The sequence below is a fragment of the Patella vulgata genome, chromosome 5 (genome assembly GCF_932274485.2).
Source record: "Patella vulgata chromosome 5, xgPatVulg1.2, whole genome shotgun sequence".
Taxonomy (NCBI): Eukaryota; Metazoa; Mollusca; class Gastropoda; family Patellidae; genus Patella; species Patella vulgata.
Genome location: NC_065883.2, coordinates 12,507,946 through 12,525,068, shown reverse-complemented (window position 1 = coordinate 12,525,068; position 17,123 = coordinate 12,507,946). Strand labels below are relative to the sequence as shown.

At 36.9% G+C, this 17,123-nt stretch overlaps 1 protein-coding gene across 1 annotated transcript; it reads right to left on the bottom strand.

Moving 5' to 3' along the window:
• Positions 1–237: 237 nt before the first annotated feature.
• On the bottom strand, positions 238–12,016 carry LOC126822246 (WSCD family member AAEL009094). Its single transcript, XM_050551027.2, has 4 exons — positions 11,947–12,016; positions 6,948–7,204; positions 5,858–6,100; positions 238–1,365 (listed from the first exon to the last, which is right to left on the bottom strand). The coding sequence occupies exons 2-4, from the start codon at positions 7,177–7,179 to the stop codon at positions 908–910; spliced, it is 933 nt and encodes a 310-aa protein (XP_050406984.2). The 5' UTR covers positions 7,180–7,204; positions 11,947–12,016; the 3' UTR covers positions 238–907.
• Positions 12,017–17,123: the final 5,107 nt, after the last annotated feature.

Genomic DNA, 17,123 nt, shown 5'->3' with positions numbered 1-17,123 from the left:
AAAGTTCTCCGTACATAAAGTAGAACAAACCCTGTATAATCTTAGTGCTAGGCAATTGTTGATTCTTACGATTCTTCTCCGACGGGCTACGTCATGTTGTGTAGGGAAAGTCTGCCCTGACAGAGGATCCCAATTTTCCGTTCCATCTGAACGACTAGACACTGTGCTTGCCAGGGCTATGGTTTAATATGACCACATGTTCTATGCTGGACAAAATTTATATGAAGTTAACACATATTCAGAACCAATTTTAATTTGATTTTAACATTTATTGCAGACATAATATCAATATACGTGCATTCCAATGTATACACGGGACCTTGGTTTTTCGTCCCATCTTATCGACTAGACAGCTGTCCTTGTCCGGCCTTCCGTCCAGCACCACTGACAAGAAGAAACTGCGCCGGAAAATCCCAGCAGCGGCATCCTACACACATAGCCACCATGTTTGTTTATAATAATGCAAGAATTATGGGATTTATTACGGGAAGGGGCGCAACTCTTACTTGACTTGACCAAAGAAACTGGATAATCAACCACATAGAAAATAACCCGAGTATACTAACAAATGCGGAAAAAACTCCCTGGCAACTTTTAGGCTTTACACCAATTAGATTCCGCTACACGCAATCCGGATTTATCCAGAAGAATGGTGTATTATAATTATCTTCCCTTGGACCAACAGAAAAACACAATTTGCGATTATAAATGAATAAAATAACACAAACAAATGATTTAAAATAATAAAATGAACAATAGAATAAGACAGAATAGTTATCCCCTTCCTAGGTTCAATACTAAATCAAGTCCATAAAAGCCTCGAACTCACTCAATGTAAACAAGTACGTTTTTATGAACGGTTGAACTAATACCTATACCTGGCTACATAATGAAATGTTATGTTCAGTTACGCTTTTGCTCCAGTTTCATGACGTGCCTTTGGTTTCAAGTTCGCCATTTTTGTCCTTTCTTTCTCAAATTCTTTACAGAATTCATCAAATTGATATGTTTCCATTGCTTCACGCGGTGACTTTCTCCAAGTTAAAACATGATCCGCCATAACTGGTGACCTTTTCCGCAGTTCTTTGGCCACTTCTTCAATGTTTGAGTTCATGGTGTTAATAAAGTCCTTATCATAGAATCTAAATGGAAATTTATCTACGCGATGTGCAATACCTTCCGGATCATATAGAGCACAATCTAAATTTTTATTCGAAAATCCTAAAAACAGTAAAAGCTCCCTTAATTTGTTTTCTTTGTTCTGTAGTAATTCATCATAAAATAAAACAAACATATCTCCTTTAAATTGAAGCCAATCGATATGAAATGTCTTCCACCGATCTGTTTTTGGGAATTGTCCATAATCTGAAAAAAATATACCACCCGCTCTGAACATATAGGTGTCCGATATAGAGCTAAATCTGCCTATTGCAGGTTATATAAATTTTCTGGCTTCAAAAGTTATATAATCAACTTTCCAGGCCATGGGCATCCCCGGTGGTTTCATCCCGTTCTACTCCACTAACCCCTAGGTTAATCTATGGGAGAGACACGTTTTCAAATTATTCGCCCCTGATGATTGTACTATTTTTATCGATCAATCCCATGCATCTTTAATTGAAAAGGAAGTTTGCAAAGGGAAGTAACTCTCATCGGACAATTTTAGGAGTTCAAATATGAAATTAATGAATACCGACTAAATTGTCAAGTATAAGTTCAATAATAATAAACATAACAGAATGAAACATTTCAGATAAAGAACGAATAGTAGTAAGAAATATATACATTATTTACACAAATCATTCAGTAAATGGACATGAATTTGGTTAATTACCCTTATAAAATCGTAGGCGAAACGACTGGTTTGTAAACTGTTTCTTGATTGGTTCGTAGACCTTATCTACAATCAAGGCCAGGGCAGATAATTTGAAATCGTGGAAACCCTATGGATTAAACCAGGGTATAGTGGAGTAGAACGGAATGAAAACACTGGGGATGCCGAGGATGGGCCATGGGATGGCTTAGGTTTTAAACCATATCGCCATTTAATAATTTAACCATGAAATGGATAATCGATTTTCTTTTGTCTAATTGTTACATAATCCACTTTTAATTAGACCATGCAATAATAATATCTGGTAGTATTTGGCAGCAAGTATATTAAAAACATTTTGGGTCCTTTTTTCTATAAGGTGTGTTTGGGGTGGGGTGGGGAGGGTTCATTCACCCTTGAGAACTCGCTTTTCCAACTCAAAACGAAATTACAAGAACAAAATAATATGAAACTTTACTAGCTAAAAAGAACTATAAAACCCCACGCTGTCTCAAATGGTGTGGAGGTTTTGAGGTTGGGGGGGGGGGGCGAATGTTCAGCGCGTGCGCGTTGAATCATAAGGTCAGTCATTGAGTCAAGTGGTGTGGTTTCGATTCCCCGCGTGTACTTGACAAAGAAAGAGTAGGGCTGCCTGTCTAATATCACGGGTTTTCTCCGGGTCCCCTGGCTTCCGCCAACTGCTAAAGGCCCTTACGCGCAAGCGAATTATTGAAATAAAATTGTGTGAGAGAGAGAGAGAGAGAGAGAGAGAGAGAGACAGAGAGAGAGAGAGAGAGTGAGATTGGGTTTAACGTCCACTCGACACAAACTAGGTCGTTTCGGGACTAACACATGGTTCAATTTTATTTCAATAATTCGCTTGCCCGTAAGGGGTCTTTAGCAGTGGGTGGAAACCGGAGGACCCGGAAAAAACCCACGAGGTTGGACAGGCGACCCCGCCAGTTGACTCAATGACAGACCGTATGATACAGCGCGCGCGTGCTAACCATTCGGCCATCCACCCCCCCCCCCCCCCCGAAATAAAATTGAACCATTATGTTAGTCCCGAAATGGCGTAATTTGTGTCGAACGGACTTAACCCCCCCCTCTCTCTCTCTCTCTCTCTCTCTCTCCCCCCGATAACCCGTCTCTTTATGCAATAACCCATCTGCTACCACATACTTTATTAATTCGCTGCGGTTAGTTTCTGAAGTTTATGGTTTTAACGTCGTGTTTTTGTCTACCAGCTTTGTTTATGGGTAAAACAGGGTCTAAAATCAATATTTTTTTAACAATTCAATGTGTGCTTTTTAGTGAAAAAAAGCGAATAAGCTTACGTCATACATAGTAACGTCATGAATATTGTAAGACAATGGTAATGGCAGGGTGTATCACACATCTAATAATTAAGTTAGTTAGACATCACGTCAGTATTATTAGATAATATATGATTGCCCGTTAAAGCGGAAATTGCATATTTTTAAAATTTATTAAAATAAAGCCTGAAAATAGATGGTATCCATAAACAGTCCTACCATGTCAAAGAATAATCCTATTAATCCTATAATTCACTATTGCCAGCTGAGAAATTGGCAAAAATATCATTCTCCTCTTCATGTTCAAACGTTGAAAAAAGCTACTCCATGGTGGAGAATAGAAAACAAGGGAGGTAATTGGGAGGTAATTGTGTTATTATTTCCTGTGTAAATGAGTTGTAAGTATGAGAATGACGCCTATGATCGTGGTAATCGGTGGTAAACTGGTCTAGTAATCATTAAAAAATATAATATTCTGGCAAGGATTGACACTTTACTGTATTAATTATTAAGCACATCTCACAAAACTGGGCAATCTACAATTTTTCAGTGTTTATAAACTAATGTTTTGGCCTGGATCAAAATGCGTTAGAAGAAATAAAACCACCAGTAAATGAAATGTCACTTTAATCTCAAAATCTGAATGGCAACACCGTCGTTATTTAAACCCATATAAATAGCGCATTACTGCTAGAAGATATAATCCTACCCCCAAAAAAACAATAATTCTAACAAATTAACCATTATAAATTTAGTGATATTAGCCCTGAAGACGCCGTAATGCCGAAAGATCTTGGCACTAATGTAAAAGTTATTTAAATATAGATTATTCCATCCAAATATTAGTATTTTTTGGGATATATATATCTTATATAATTCAGAGGACACACTCACTTGGAGTCTCTACAAAAATCGACAACTTACTTACATCACACATGTTATATTATAATCATCCAGTTAATAATTCTCCGTGATTATTTTTACGATTCCATAATAAATTCTCAACAACATAATATATGTATGTAACACATGGGCAAATGATATTTTAAGTAGGCACATAAAAGAGACAGAAATGATAAAAAAAAAATCTGCCAGACATAAAAGGGAGGGGTCGATGAGGTTGAGAATGTCATACATTAAGGTAGGCTGTGTTTTTGTATGTGTGTGTGTGTTTGTGTGACTGTGTGTGGGGGGAGGGAGGGGGGGGGGGCTAAATAGAAATACAGCCCATAAGTTGTTTTAGCTTAAATTCTAAAGGTAAATGGTGAGATATATGAAAATTTGTGATTAATAAATTAATTAGTTGTCGAGATATCGCATTCTGAAAAGTTATTTCGGAATAGCGCGTAAAAATTTATACCCGGTCGTAAGATTTACGCCAGTAAACACTCGCCTATTACTAAATCATATTTAGCCAAATGCTCTGAAGCATTTGTTGCTTTAATAGAAGAATGATAACAAGTTACTAACAGGGGGGTCCGGGGTTCGATCCCGATGTTGGTCGAGAAAGTCTGCGGTTTTCTAGCGTGGTTTCCCCTGGAAGGTCTGACAAGGAATAGCGTCTAATCGTTCCCAATAGTACGAAAAACACGGTCTCGTATACTCCTTGACGTTCATGCACGAAAAACATCCCTATACAACTGGAATTCAATTGCTGTCCGAGAAAGAAATATCCCTCCTAGCACACTACGTGGCGCACGCACGTCTTCATTATTCCGCTTACAGCAGAAAATAAAGAGAGAGAGAAATGGGGTTTAACGTCCACTCGACAGAAACTAGGTCATTTCGGGACTAACACATGGTTCAATTTTTTATTTCAATAATTCGCTTGCGCGTAGGGGTCTTTAGCAGTGGGAGGAAACCGGAGGACCCGGAAAAAAACCCACGAGGTTGGACAGGCGACCCTACTCCTTGACACGTACAGCCGGGGAATCGAAACCCGCCAGTTGACTCAATGGCAGACCGTGTGATACAGCGTGCGCACGTGCTAACCATTCGGCCATCCAACCCCCCAGCAGAAAAGAAGGATGAAAGAGAATAGAATTTATAGTCTTTCCATTTAAAGATACCTTCCCGGTAACAAATTGTGTGATTTGGTGATATATTTCGACTAAAAATATATTCAAACTAATAAATTGATCAAAAATTGGCTTCAAATCCCTCTCAAAACTTTGTATTCTCTCGAGATACCCCAGGCAATAAAAAAAATTGTTTTTGAAGCCATGTTTGTCACCTAATTTGATTGAGGGAGGGTCCGGGTTTTTTTCAGAATATATTTGTCATTACTTACTGTCCATTTACCATACATATTGAGTCCTAAGTAAATTCTTGAATTATTTTCCGTCAAATCTTTTGTTCCGCCGTCTATTACACGTTTACACCCCTCAGTGTTCCCAAAACCGCCTAACCATTCGATCAAGAAATAACAACCGCTCCCTCAGTGAAGCTAGCATACAATAAGCCGTCGGGTTGCCATTTCGTGATATCCTGACATTTTTTGTGCGATTTTCGGGTAATCCAGTATTTTTCTAGTAAAATGGGCGTCTATACTTTCCATATATGCTAAATTTGCCATACTTTTATTGAAAATAACTACCCAATAAATACTTTCGTGACAATGTATATTTAAGGCCCTGTAAGATGGATACCCAATCGCCATAGATCTTTAATTTGCTGGTAAATAATTCTCTTTGTTAGATTCTAACATATAGTCTACGTGTGTACTTACGTGTACAGTAACCTTTTTTGTCAGATATACCCGTCTGACTCGTGGATAAAATGAGATTGAAGAAAGACCAGTAGGCTTCAAATGGATTTCTCATTAACAGAACAGCACGTTCATAAGCTACCTTATGCTTCCGGAGAAGCATATGAGTTTTTATAACTATAACCGATCCATTAGTAACGCCTTCCCCAAAATAACCATATTTGGTAATACGCGGATCTCTATATATTGCTCCGGTATATATACCTGAAAAATGTTAGACAATGTTAGAATCTTTATACAGTCCCCTTGTGTATATACCTGAAACATATATGGTGATATATAGAAAGGTAGTTTACAGATAAACATAATGTTCCTTAAGATCACTGGAAATGCATCATCAATGGACCCTGCTTATAGATCAAAGCAGGTATAACCTGTGGGGAGACGAGTAGTAGACTCGGTGAGTAAGACATTGTTTCGCTAACCAGGAGGTCTCCTGTTCGCTCCTGGGTATTGGCCGAGTTAGTTCCTCGGAATATTCCGGCGAGGTTTACCCTCGTCAGCGGCGCGGGCCACTATCCTGCAGAACGGCACTCAACCAGATTGCAACTGAACTGATTGGCAGCTAATTGAATATGTAAGAATACCCAGGTTGACGCTCAAAATCAGACTGCAGTAATATCAGCACTCAAATTCTTGTCTCCATGTTGTCTGTTAGCATGGACTTCACCACGGATTTTGATATCGCATAAATATTGTTTCACGTTGTGTTTGGCGTGGGTTTTTTTTCAGACTAAAACTCAGGAAAATCGCGTTCATCTTAATGTGTTTACACGTCATCTTTATATTTTGGGCGCTATCGCTCCTGATATGTGGATCTTTTACTTTCTCTACCCTTCTAAAGAAAAACATTTGTATGACATATTGATATAAAATTAAATCAACGTCTTGAAAACACTATTAAATATGTTTCAAAACACCATTAATTTTTATCTTTTCCATTAAGAATTTTCATATGGCAAAGTTAACTCATTATACACCGTGTGTTTGTTCAATTAGGAAAGGGCAAATCAGCAGGGGCTAACGAGTATAAAATCAGTGAAATACGCACCTGTAGATTTTTGAAGTAAATGTCTTGTCCAGGTGTTACCTGAACCAGGGTAGCTAGCCAGAGCTGTCACAGGTAACGGTGTTTTGGCAAATCCTAGCTTAGGGCAATTCTTAGGTTTTTCAATCATTTTGGAATATGACGCAACGCTTCTCAGGTGTAGTTTATAAACACCATAGATACAGCAAATAAATAGAATTATCCCAGTAATCGCTAATGTTCTGAAAACCGCCATATATGTGTGATATATTGAATAATTGCTGAAATTAAAGCAAAACGGTTGACCATAACAGAAGATTCCGTAAGAAAGATAGATAGATAGATAGATAGATTCCACGCTTAGGCTTGAGGATTCACTAGAAAGGATAAGATTGAAGGGCGTGTGACTCTATCATTTGGAATCTTAAAACAGACGATGATGGGCCTAAATGCACATATCAAAGATACATTATGGGATATTAGATAATGGGAGATCGCAGATCTGTACCGTGATTTCAGCGATTGAATTTTCGGCCTAGCCTCGACCATCATTAATAAGTCGGTACGATACAAAACATAGTCTCGATTATCTATTTCATGATAAAATCATGAGTGGAAGTCGAGTAGCAAATCGGAACCTAATCCAATAAGCATCGCCGGCTAGGGATGACATCGAGAGTTGATTATGGTCAGAATAAGTTAATTAATGTTTAATTAATAATTTAGATAACATTCCGGGCCTAAAGAAAGACCTACAATAGGAATATTTAGCTCTTGCGTAATGTATGTTTAATAGAATATACTCTTCAAAAAAAGTAGGGGATATTGATTTCAAATACCTATGCAGGTTGTGATATGATAAATAGTCATGGACACTTGACATGCTTTGAGAGTATGCTCACAGATGAAGAACTTATCACCCCAACAGGGGGGTTGGGTGGCCGAATGGTTAGCACGTGCGTGCTGTATCATAAGGCCTGTCATTGAGTCAAATGGCATGGTTTCGAATCCCCGGTTGTACGTTGTCCAGCCTCGTGGGTTTTCTCCGGGTCCTCCGGTTTCCTCCCACTGCTAAAGACCCCTACGAAATGACCTAGTTTGTGTCGAGTGGACGTTAACCCCCATTTCTCTCTCTCTCTATCTCCCCAACGGAACCGCTGAGCTGCATGTGCGACATGCAATAGCACCATATACGTGGGAGGGGTTCATTGTCAAATTTGACACTTCAAGCAAGGGTTGATGAAAAATGCCGCGTGCTGGTTTATCCGATCCATGTTTGCTTTCCTATAGGTTCTTGAATAAGATTTACTGTTTAGCGTATCTTTGCTTTAGTGTGTTCGTCGACGTCAACGTCAACCGACAACACTGCATGAATTGGCGGTGGCAATGCAAGAGGATTGAGTCAGATTGCCCCAAATCTTGATTGGACGGTTGATTAGGAGCATGCCACGACGAATTGCTGAACGCCTTAGGATTGGTGGAGCATTTCTCATTATTGAGACAAAAATCAAAAACGTTAATTTTCACTTTTGACAGTGTATCTCTTTGTGAGCGGGGAGATCACGTGGCTAAGTGGGTAAAAAACTGACTCGCTAGCCTGGAGGTCGGGTGTTCGATCCCTGCATTGGCCGGGAAAGTTCATCCAGTTTCTCCAGCGTGGTTTCCCCGTGTCAGTGATGCAGGACGGAGGGCCTGACAATGACAGTTGTCTAGTCGTTCTGATCGGACGATAAACCGGGGTCCCGTGTACACATTGGCGTGCACGTAAAAGATCCCTTGGATTTTGGAATTCGATATAAAAGTACGCCATAGCGCCGCTGCCCGGGCAAAATTTCCCTCATCTAGTCCGATCCTTAATGTAAATCCGCTGGCTTTTCCGGTAGAAATCTTGGAATAAGCTTTATTTTGATGGTTTCGATGTTTAATGACAAAAAAACAATGTTGATATTTTTTCTGAGCAGGTCTTCTTGTAGATAACAAACCTTAATCTCTCAACCCTCCGTGTTTCGAGATAAGAGATGATGCTATTACCTTCAATGTACGTTCTCGTAGCTAGTCTTCTTGGTATGGGAGGCCATTATCTGAGGGTAGCCATTTTCGATAATATTCCAACTTATTTTTTTTTATTTTCACCCTATTTATAATGTTATCGACATATCAACTGTAATTTGGCACTGCATTAGTATTCACAGGGGTCATGACTATATTTCGCATTTTCGCCGCGCCTATAGTGACTGCGCCATGCTCACTCCATCCTCATTCACTTTCAAAGCAGAGAACAACCAAATACCAAGCAATCAAGAATATTTTTTAGTTTCTTGATCTTTCTTCTAAGGATGCTAGACTGGAACTGCTGGACGAGGCTCAGTACCTTCCCTATATATACAAAAAATTCGTAACAGCGTGGTTGAAAGTAGTGGGTATGGTGGTATATTAGATTCAAAATTCTAACATGCTCTCGTCTAATTTCTTACTTCCATTCATGTAATTTCTAACTTCCATTCATGTAATTTCTAACTTCCATTCATGTAATTTCTAAATTAAGACAATGTATAAGCAGTTTTATTTGTACCGCGCCATGCCTCGCGTCGCCACGCCCCCGTGTCTTTTCCGTCGTCGCCCCGCCCCGCCCCAAAGACCATCACATGTCCTAAAATCCCTGCAGTCCATTGTATAGTTAATTCTATTTGTCCATTTAGTTTTGTTATTTCCTCATTTACGTAGTTGATTATTTATAATTAAGTTAATCATCTATAATCTAATTATCTATAATCTAATTATCTATAATCTAATTATCTATAATCTAGTTACTATTTTTTCATGAATTCTTTTTCATGAATTATTCATAATTCAATTTTTTTTTTCATTAATTAATTTTTTTTTCTCAATCTTTTTTTTTTCCATAATTAATTTTTCTTTTGATTATTTTTTTTCTTTCAATATTTTTTTTGATTTTTTTTTTTTCAAATTTATTTTGATTTACTTTAATTTGATGAAATTATTTACAGATCTGGTGACAGATTTCAATTTGAGTTTTTTTTAAATTTCAAGACCGAAATCGGGTTTTAAATAAGAGAAATGAAACGACGTTTAACTATTCACCACATACTGGCTAATGGGTATTAGATTAATATTTTGTAACTTGAATATTCTCAGATTTAACCAATCAAATAATTGCAGTCATTTGTAGTATTAAGTATTACGTTATTTTAAAAATACAAGCTGTATGCCGTTAACGCGGGAGAAAATGGTTTAAAAAAAATGATAATTGTAATCATTATCGTATTAATCAAATATGTTAATGAACATATTAATTGTTTCATATTAATTTAGGTTAGTTAAACCCTAACGTACTTAAAGGTTTTTTATTTTAGCATTTGAAATATATTTAAGAAAAAAAAAGTGGTCAGTTCTTTAAAAAAACAGGTTAATATTACATTATGTATTTAACAGATATTTTAACAGATGTTTTTCGGGGGAGTAGGTGAACTTTTGACCGATATTCTAAAAAATGCCATGGACGATAGGCCAATAACCTCTATATTCCTTCAAGGCTATTTTTTTAGGGGGGGGGGAGGGTTAATGCTAAGTAATTAAAAAAAATTACAAGCTGTATGCTGTTGACATGTAAGAAAATGGCTTTTAAATACAAAAATGACCAGATAATTGCAGTCATTTACGTATTAATTAATACGTTAATTAGCATATTAATTGATTTATATTAATTGAGGTTAGTCAAACTCACGTACTTGTTTAAAAAAAAGTACAAGCTGTATACCGTTAACGCGTGAGAAAATGATAATTGACGAAACTCCCCCCAGACGAAACTGGAGAAACTGCCCCAGGACGAAACTGGAGAAACTGCCCCAGGACGAAACTGGAGAAACTGCCCCAGCGAAACTGGAGAAACTGCCCAAGCGAAACTGGAGAAACTGCCCCAGCGAAACTGGAGAAACTGCCCCAGGACGAAACTGGAGAAACTGTCCCAGCGAAACTAGAGAAACTGCCCCAGCGAAACTGGAGAAACTCCCCCACTACCTAGAAAGTCCCTCCCCCCACACACTACTGATGACATAAAAAAGGTAAAAATAAAAAACAATAAGTTGGAATATTATCGCAAAATGACTACCCTCAAATAATGGCCACCCAAATTATGAAGACCTACTCAGAACAAAATGTCAACATTGATTTTTTGTCATTAAAAATCAAAACCTTCAAAATAATGCTTATTCCACGATTTCTACCCGAAAAGCCGACGGATGGGAATTATGTAACAAACCCAATCGAACTACATAGCACACTGTATGGCGTATGCCCGTCTTCGTTAGCCCAGTTTAGGAGCAGAACAATAGGACGTTAAACCCCATTTGATTTCATTTCATTGAGCAAAATGGGGCCGTCAGATAAGCCGCCCATATGAACTGTTTATGTTCATGTGTAGGCAATTGGCCTGTTATTAACATACATTGGTTACCTCTAATAAAAACAGCAGTGCATTTCCTCAGTTTTGTATTGTTTCTGAATATCCCTTACTTTTTTTGAAGAGTATATAAATTTATATAAAGTGATTTAGGCCACGCTACAGATTTTTTATTATTATTTTGTCGTTTGTGAATCAGCAATGTCTTGTATGATATGGGTTTCTTTATTCATTACAAATGCTCACTGTGTCTTAAATATTGGATATTACGATCCCATATTTTGCTTCATCTATAAGCTTGTATTGAAAATTAAGTCTGATTAATATATTTCAAAGCTTTATGTATAGTTTAAATGTATAGTTAAAATGGCTTTAATTAATAAAAATACGAGGAAAAGAACAAAAAATACTTATAATGTTCCCTAATACAACAGTAATTATTCTTGGACAATTTTACATAAATACTCTTCGTGGATGGGTTAACCATCCGTCAATTTGGGTTCATTTGAACTTTCTTAGTGGGCTGAATTTTAGATTCCATTCCGTCATTAGAAACGAGAAGCGTGATTGTGCCTTAAAATGCAATAAAGAAATTGACTGTACCTTGATAACGCGTTGTCCGGTGTTTCACGATTCAGTTGAATGATAAGGTGTAATGTGTGTTACATACATAGATATTATTATATCAAAGAATATATGAATGTGGTAACACGTGTTTATGCGATTTAACATGTAATAAAGTTATTCAGCAATGAAGTGAAATTTTATTTCTCTTCTAACTTCCTTAAAACACAATCTATGGTGGTTTAATCCTGTGATGCTGAACTTGACAAATATATGCATAATGATACCAATGTTGCATGTGGACATTCCAGGGGTCATAATTTTTATCCGATTTTGATGAAATTAACAATGTATGCTTATAACCGAAAGATATCAGTTCCTTTCGATATTGGCGCATATAGGACCGTCACTTCCTGGATTATGGCCCCTGATTGTACGAACAATCACACTGTTACTGTATAAGTAATAGTTTTCATTTAATTATAAAAACCGTTCAATTATATCCGATATTGACGAAACTTGAAATATAGGTCTATCTGAATACAGTGCCTGATGTGTTCAAGAGTGTCCTTGTTTTTCCATTGATCAAAAAACCAGGCTAAGATCCGAACTTGGACAAAAATTACCGGCCGGTGTCTAACCTTAGCTTTCTATCAAAAACTCTGGAGAGGGTGATAGCCAATCAAATTACGACCAATATATCTGAGCATAATCTTATGGAAGAATACCAGAGCGCATATAGAAAATTCCATAGTACGGAAACAGCTCTACTCCGTGTTCACAACGACATTACCATGTGTCTGGATAAACGTGAATGCATTCTGTTGATCCTGCTGGATTTATCAGCAGTATTCGACGCCGTTGATCACGATATCCTCATGTCAAGATTAGAATGTGACTTTGGAATCCAAACTAATGCCCTGAAACTCATAGAATCTTATATAAAGGGTCGTAATCAAACTATTATAGTTAATGGTGTATCATCATCTAAAATGTCTTTAAATTGTGGTGTCCCACAGGGATCCGTGTTAGGACCGATTTTATTCAGTCTATACACTTCTCCCCTTTGTGTAATCGTTAGGAAATATGGGCTTTCATTTCATCTACAGCTGACGATTCACAACTTTACATTTCTTTTATACCTCATCAGGATGACCACTTCCATATTTCAAAATCAATTTTGGAACAGTGCATATTAGAAATAAATTGCTGGATGAGTCAAAACTTTCTCAAACTCAATGACGATAAGACAGAATATTTGCTTATTGGGTCGAACAAAAATTTAGAGAAATTGGATAACAACCTAAGTATTAAAGTGGGCGATAGTGTCATCTGTCCCTCTAAGTCGGCTCGGAACATTGGGGTAATTTTTGATTCTCACCTGTCAATGGAAAGTCGTATAAATCATGTGTATAAATTAGGATACTTTAATTTGCGAAATATTGGAAAACTGAAACCGAATGTGTCTGCAGATTATGTGAAAACTCTTGTTAATGCATTAGTGACTTCTCGCATTGATAACATGAACTATTTATTATATGGTATCCCTGCTAAATATATCGATAAACTACAAAAATTACAAAATTCTGCAGCTAGGCTTATTACAGATGCTTCTTATAGAGAACATATAACCCCAATCCTTTATAATTTACACTGGCTCCCGGTTCAATCTAGAATAACCTATAAAATTGTATTGTTAACTTTTAAAAGTCTCAATGATCTTGCCCAAACTTACTTATCCAATCTTTTAACTTTATATTCACCATCCCGAACTTTACGTTCTTCTCAAGATCATTTTCTTTTAAAGGAGAAAAAATCAAACCTGTGGTAATCGTGCTTTTTCCATTTGTGCACCAAAATTATGGAATAAACTGCCACACAGTATACGCAGTTGCAATTCACTTCCTGTTTTTAAAACGAAACTCAAAACCCACCTATTTACTCTTGCTTTTACATAATTCTCTTTTTACACTTTATATATTACTGGGTTTTTTTAATTTAAATGTGGATTTCTATATTTCTATTTTTACACGAACTACATATTTTTAAAACCCTATCTATATTCTATATTGATATTGTGATTTTATCCATTATGTTATTTTTATTGTAAAGCGCATCTGAACATGTTTATCATGAAAAGAGCGCTATATGAATACATGTAATAATAATAATAATAATAATATATGAAATTCCAACTACTCTACTAGACATCTGTCCTTGTCATGCCCTCCGTTCTGCACCACTGACGCGGGGAAACCGCGTCCGAAAAATATACCATATAGAAACCGCTTATAATACTCCGTACATTTATCCGTACATTGTTTATAATACATTTATTGCTTAATCACATAAACCACACAGTTATTGTTTATGACATATTATATGTTTGAACACAGTATGTTCTTTATATTACATTTATTTTCAAATACATCAAGTTGTTTATAATATATTTATTGTTGTTTATCAAGCTGATTAAAATACAGATCTATATTTGAGGTTTCTAGTGGGATACCCACAGTTCCGTGCACCTCATGCCAAACACTCACACCATCCGGAACGCGGGTTATATAACAACTCTTCCAGATCCTAATGTAGTAAAGACAAGTAAAACGAAAATTTGAACTATAAAATTCGAAGCGAAATAGGATCTGTGTTTTAGTCAGATTGGTTGTTTACAATACATAATTTAACTTAAAGTGGAAAAAAAAAATTTCCGAATGCAAATAATCGAAATAAAGATTAATAAAACCTCTCATTATGAGGAAAATCTACAAACGCTTGAACCGACATTATCATAATTCATCATAAGCCATAAGCACATTAACACTTTCTAGCTTTGAAAGTGTAAAATTAACTATCATACGTGAAGCCATTTTAAATAATACCATCTGATAAAAGCGATAACTAATCCCCTTGACGTTTGCATGTAATCACAATGTATAAAACCCACAATACACAGAAGTGACTATGTTATGCATTTACTGACAATATCACCGGGTTTTCCTCACATTTTAAGAGAAGCATTGGGATGGTGACAAGGTGAGCCATATTCGATATTCAGCGCTTCGCGGCATTCGGTTCTGGAGTTATATTCCCTTTGCCGAAAACATTGTTAATGCAATAGAGACGGTTTTTAATGAAAAATGAAAATGAACAAAAATGATGGACAAAATTAAATACAATAAACGACCAGGACAAAACATAGGAAATAAAATGAAATGGGGTTTAACGTCCTACTGTTCTGCTCCTTAACTGGGCTAATGAAGACGGGAATTCCAATAGGGTTTTTTCCTTTTAACTACGTGAGCGATTTCTGCATGTTTTAACATTTCTAAAATCTCGAAATTCTGACCTGTAGACTATTAAATTGAATGACCGAGAAGCGAATATACACTCAATTATACAGTTATATATCGACAATATTCTGTTCAATTTGATTTGTGTCGATCGCGATTCGTTTCCTTCACTATTTTCTGACGCTCTGCCCCTTTCAACATTTTGGCCCTCTCTTTCGCATATTCATTACAGAATTCATCTAATTGATATTTTTCTGTTGCTTCACTCGGTGACTTTCTCCAAGTTAAAACATGATCCGCCATAACTGGTGACCTTTTCTTCAATTCTATGTCCACTTCTTCGATGGTTGAGTTCGTGGTGTTGATAAAGTCCTTATCATAGAATGTAAATGGAAATTTCTTTAGTCGAAAATCCTAAAAACGGTAAAAGTTCCCTTAATTTGTTTTCTTTGTTCTGTAATAATTCATCATATAACAAAAAAAGCAAATCTCCTTTAAATTGAAGCCAATCAATATAACATGTCTTCCACTGGTCTGTTCCTTGGTGTTTTCTATAATCTGAAAAAGAAAATACCACCCGCTCTGAACATATAGGTGTCCGATATAGAGCTAAATCTGCCTTTTGCAGGTTATATAAATTTTCTGGCTTCAAAAGTTATATAATCAACTTTCCAGGCCATCGGGTGGCTTGGTTTTGAATGGATTAGAACCCTCTCGCCATTTAATAATTTAACCATTAAGTCTGGTAAAAATAATATCTAATTCCTTTTGTTAGATTCTGACATATTATAATCCACATGTATACTTACGTGTGCAGTAACGTTTTTTATCCGTTGTATTCGTGTGACTCTTGACTGTCACAAAATTAAAATAAGACCATTGAGCTTCAAATGGATTTCTCATTAACAGAACAGCACGTTCATAAGCTACCCTATCCCTTTTGGTTCCATGAGTTTTTATAACTATAACCGACCCATTAGTAACACCTTCCCCAACATAACCATTTTTGATAATAAACGGATCTCTATATATTGCTCCGGTATATATACCTGAAAATGATAGACAATGTTAGAATCTTTATACAGCCCCAATGTATACATACCTAAAACAGAGAGAGAGAGAGAAATGGGGTTTAATGTCCACTCGACACAAACTAGGTCATTTCGGGACTAACATATGGTTTAATTTTATTTCAATAATTCGCTTGCGCGTAGGGGTCTTTAGCAGTGGGAGGAAACCGGAGGACCCGGAGGAAACCCACGAGGTTGGACAGGCGACCCTACTCCTTGTCACGTACAACCGGGGATTCGAAACGACGCCAGTCGACTCAATGACAGTTTTTTATGATACAGCGCGCGCACGCTAACCATTCAGCCATCCAACCCCCCATACCTGAAACATATATGGTAATATTACTCTTCAAAAAATGTAGGGGATATTGAAATGTAAATACCTATGCAGGTTGTAATATGATAAATAGTCATCGACACTTGACATGTTTTGAGAGTATGTTCACAGATGAAGAACTTATCGCCCCAACAGAACCACTGAGCTGCGCGTGCGACATGCATTGACGCCTTACCCGTGGGAGGGGTTCATTGTCAAATTTGACACTTTAAGGAAGGGTTGATGAAAACCGCCGCGTGCTGGTTTATCCTATCCATGTTTACTTTCCTATCGGTTCTTGCATAAGATTTACTGTTTAGCGTATCCTTGCTTTAGTATGTTACGTTTGATTTGCAATGGGACGTCTTCAACATGATGAACGTCTACGTGCTATTGGCATGCTTCAAATGGGTTCTACACACGAGCAATAGCCAACATGCTTAATGTGTCACAGTATGTGATCAGCAGACTGTGGAACCGGTACCAACAAACACACAATGTTGATGATAGACTTCGTTCAGGTCGTCCTAGAGC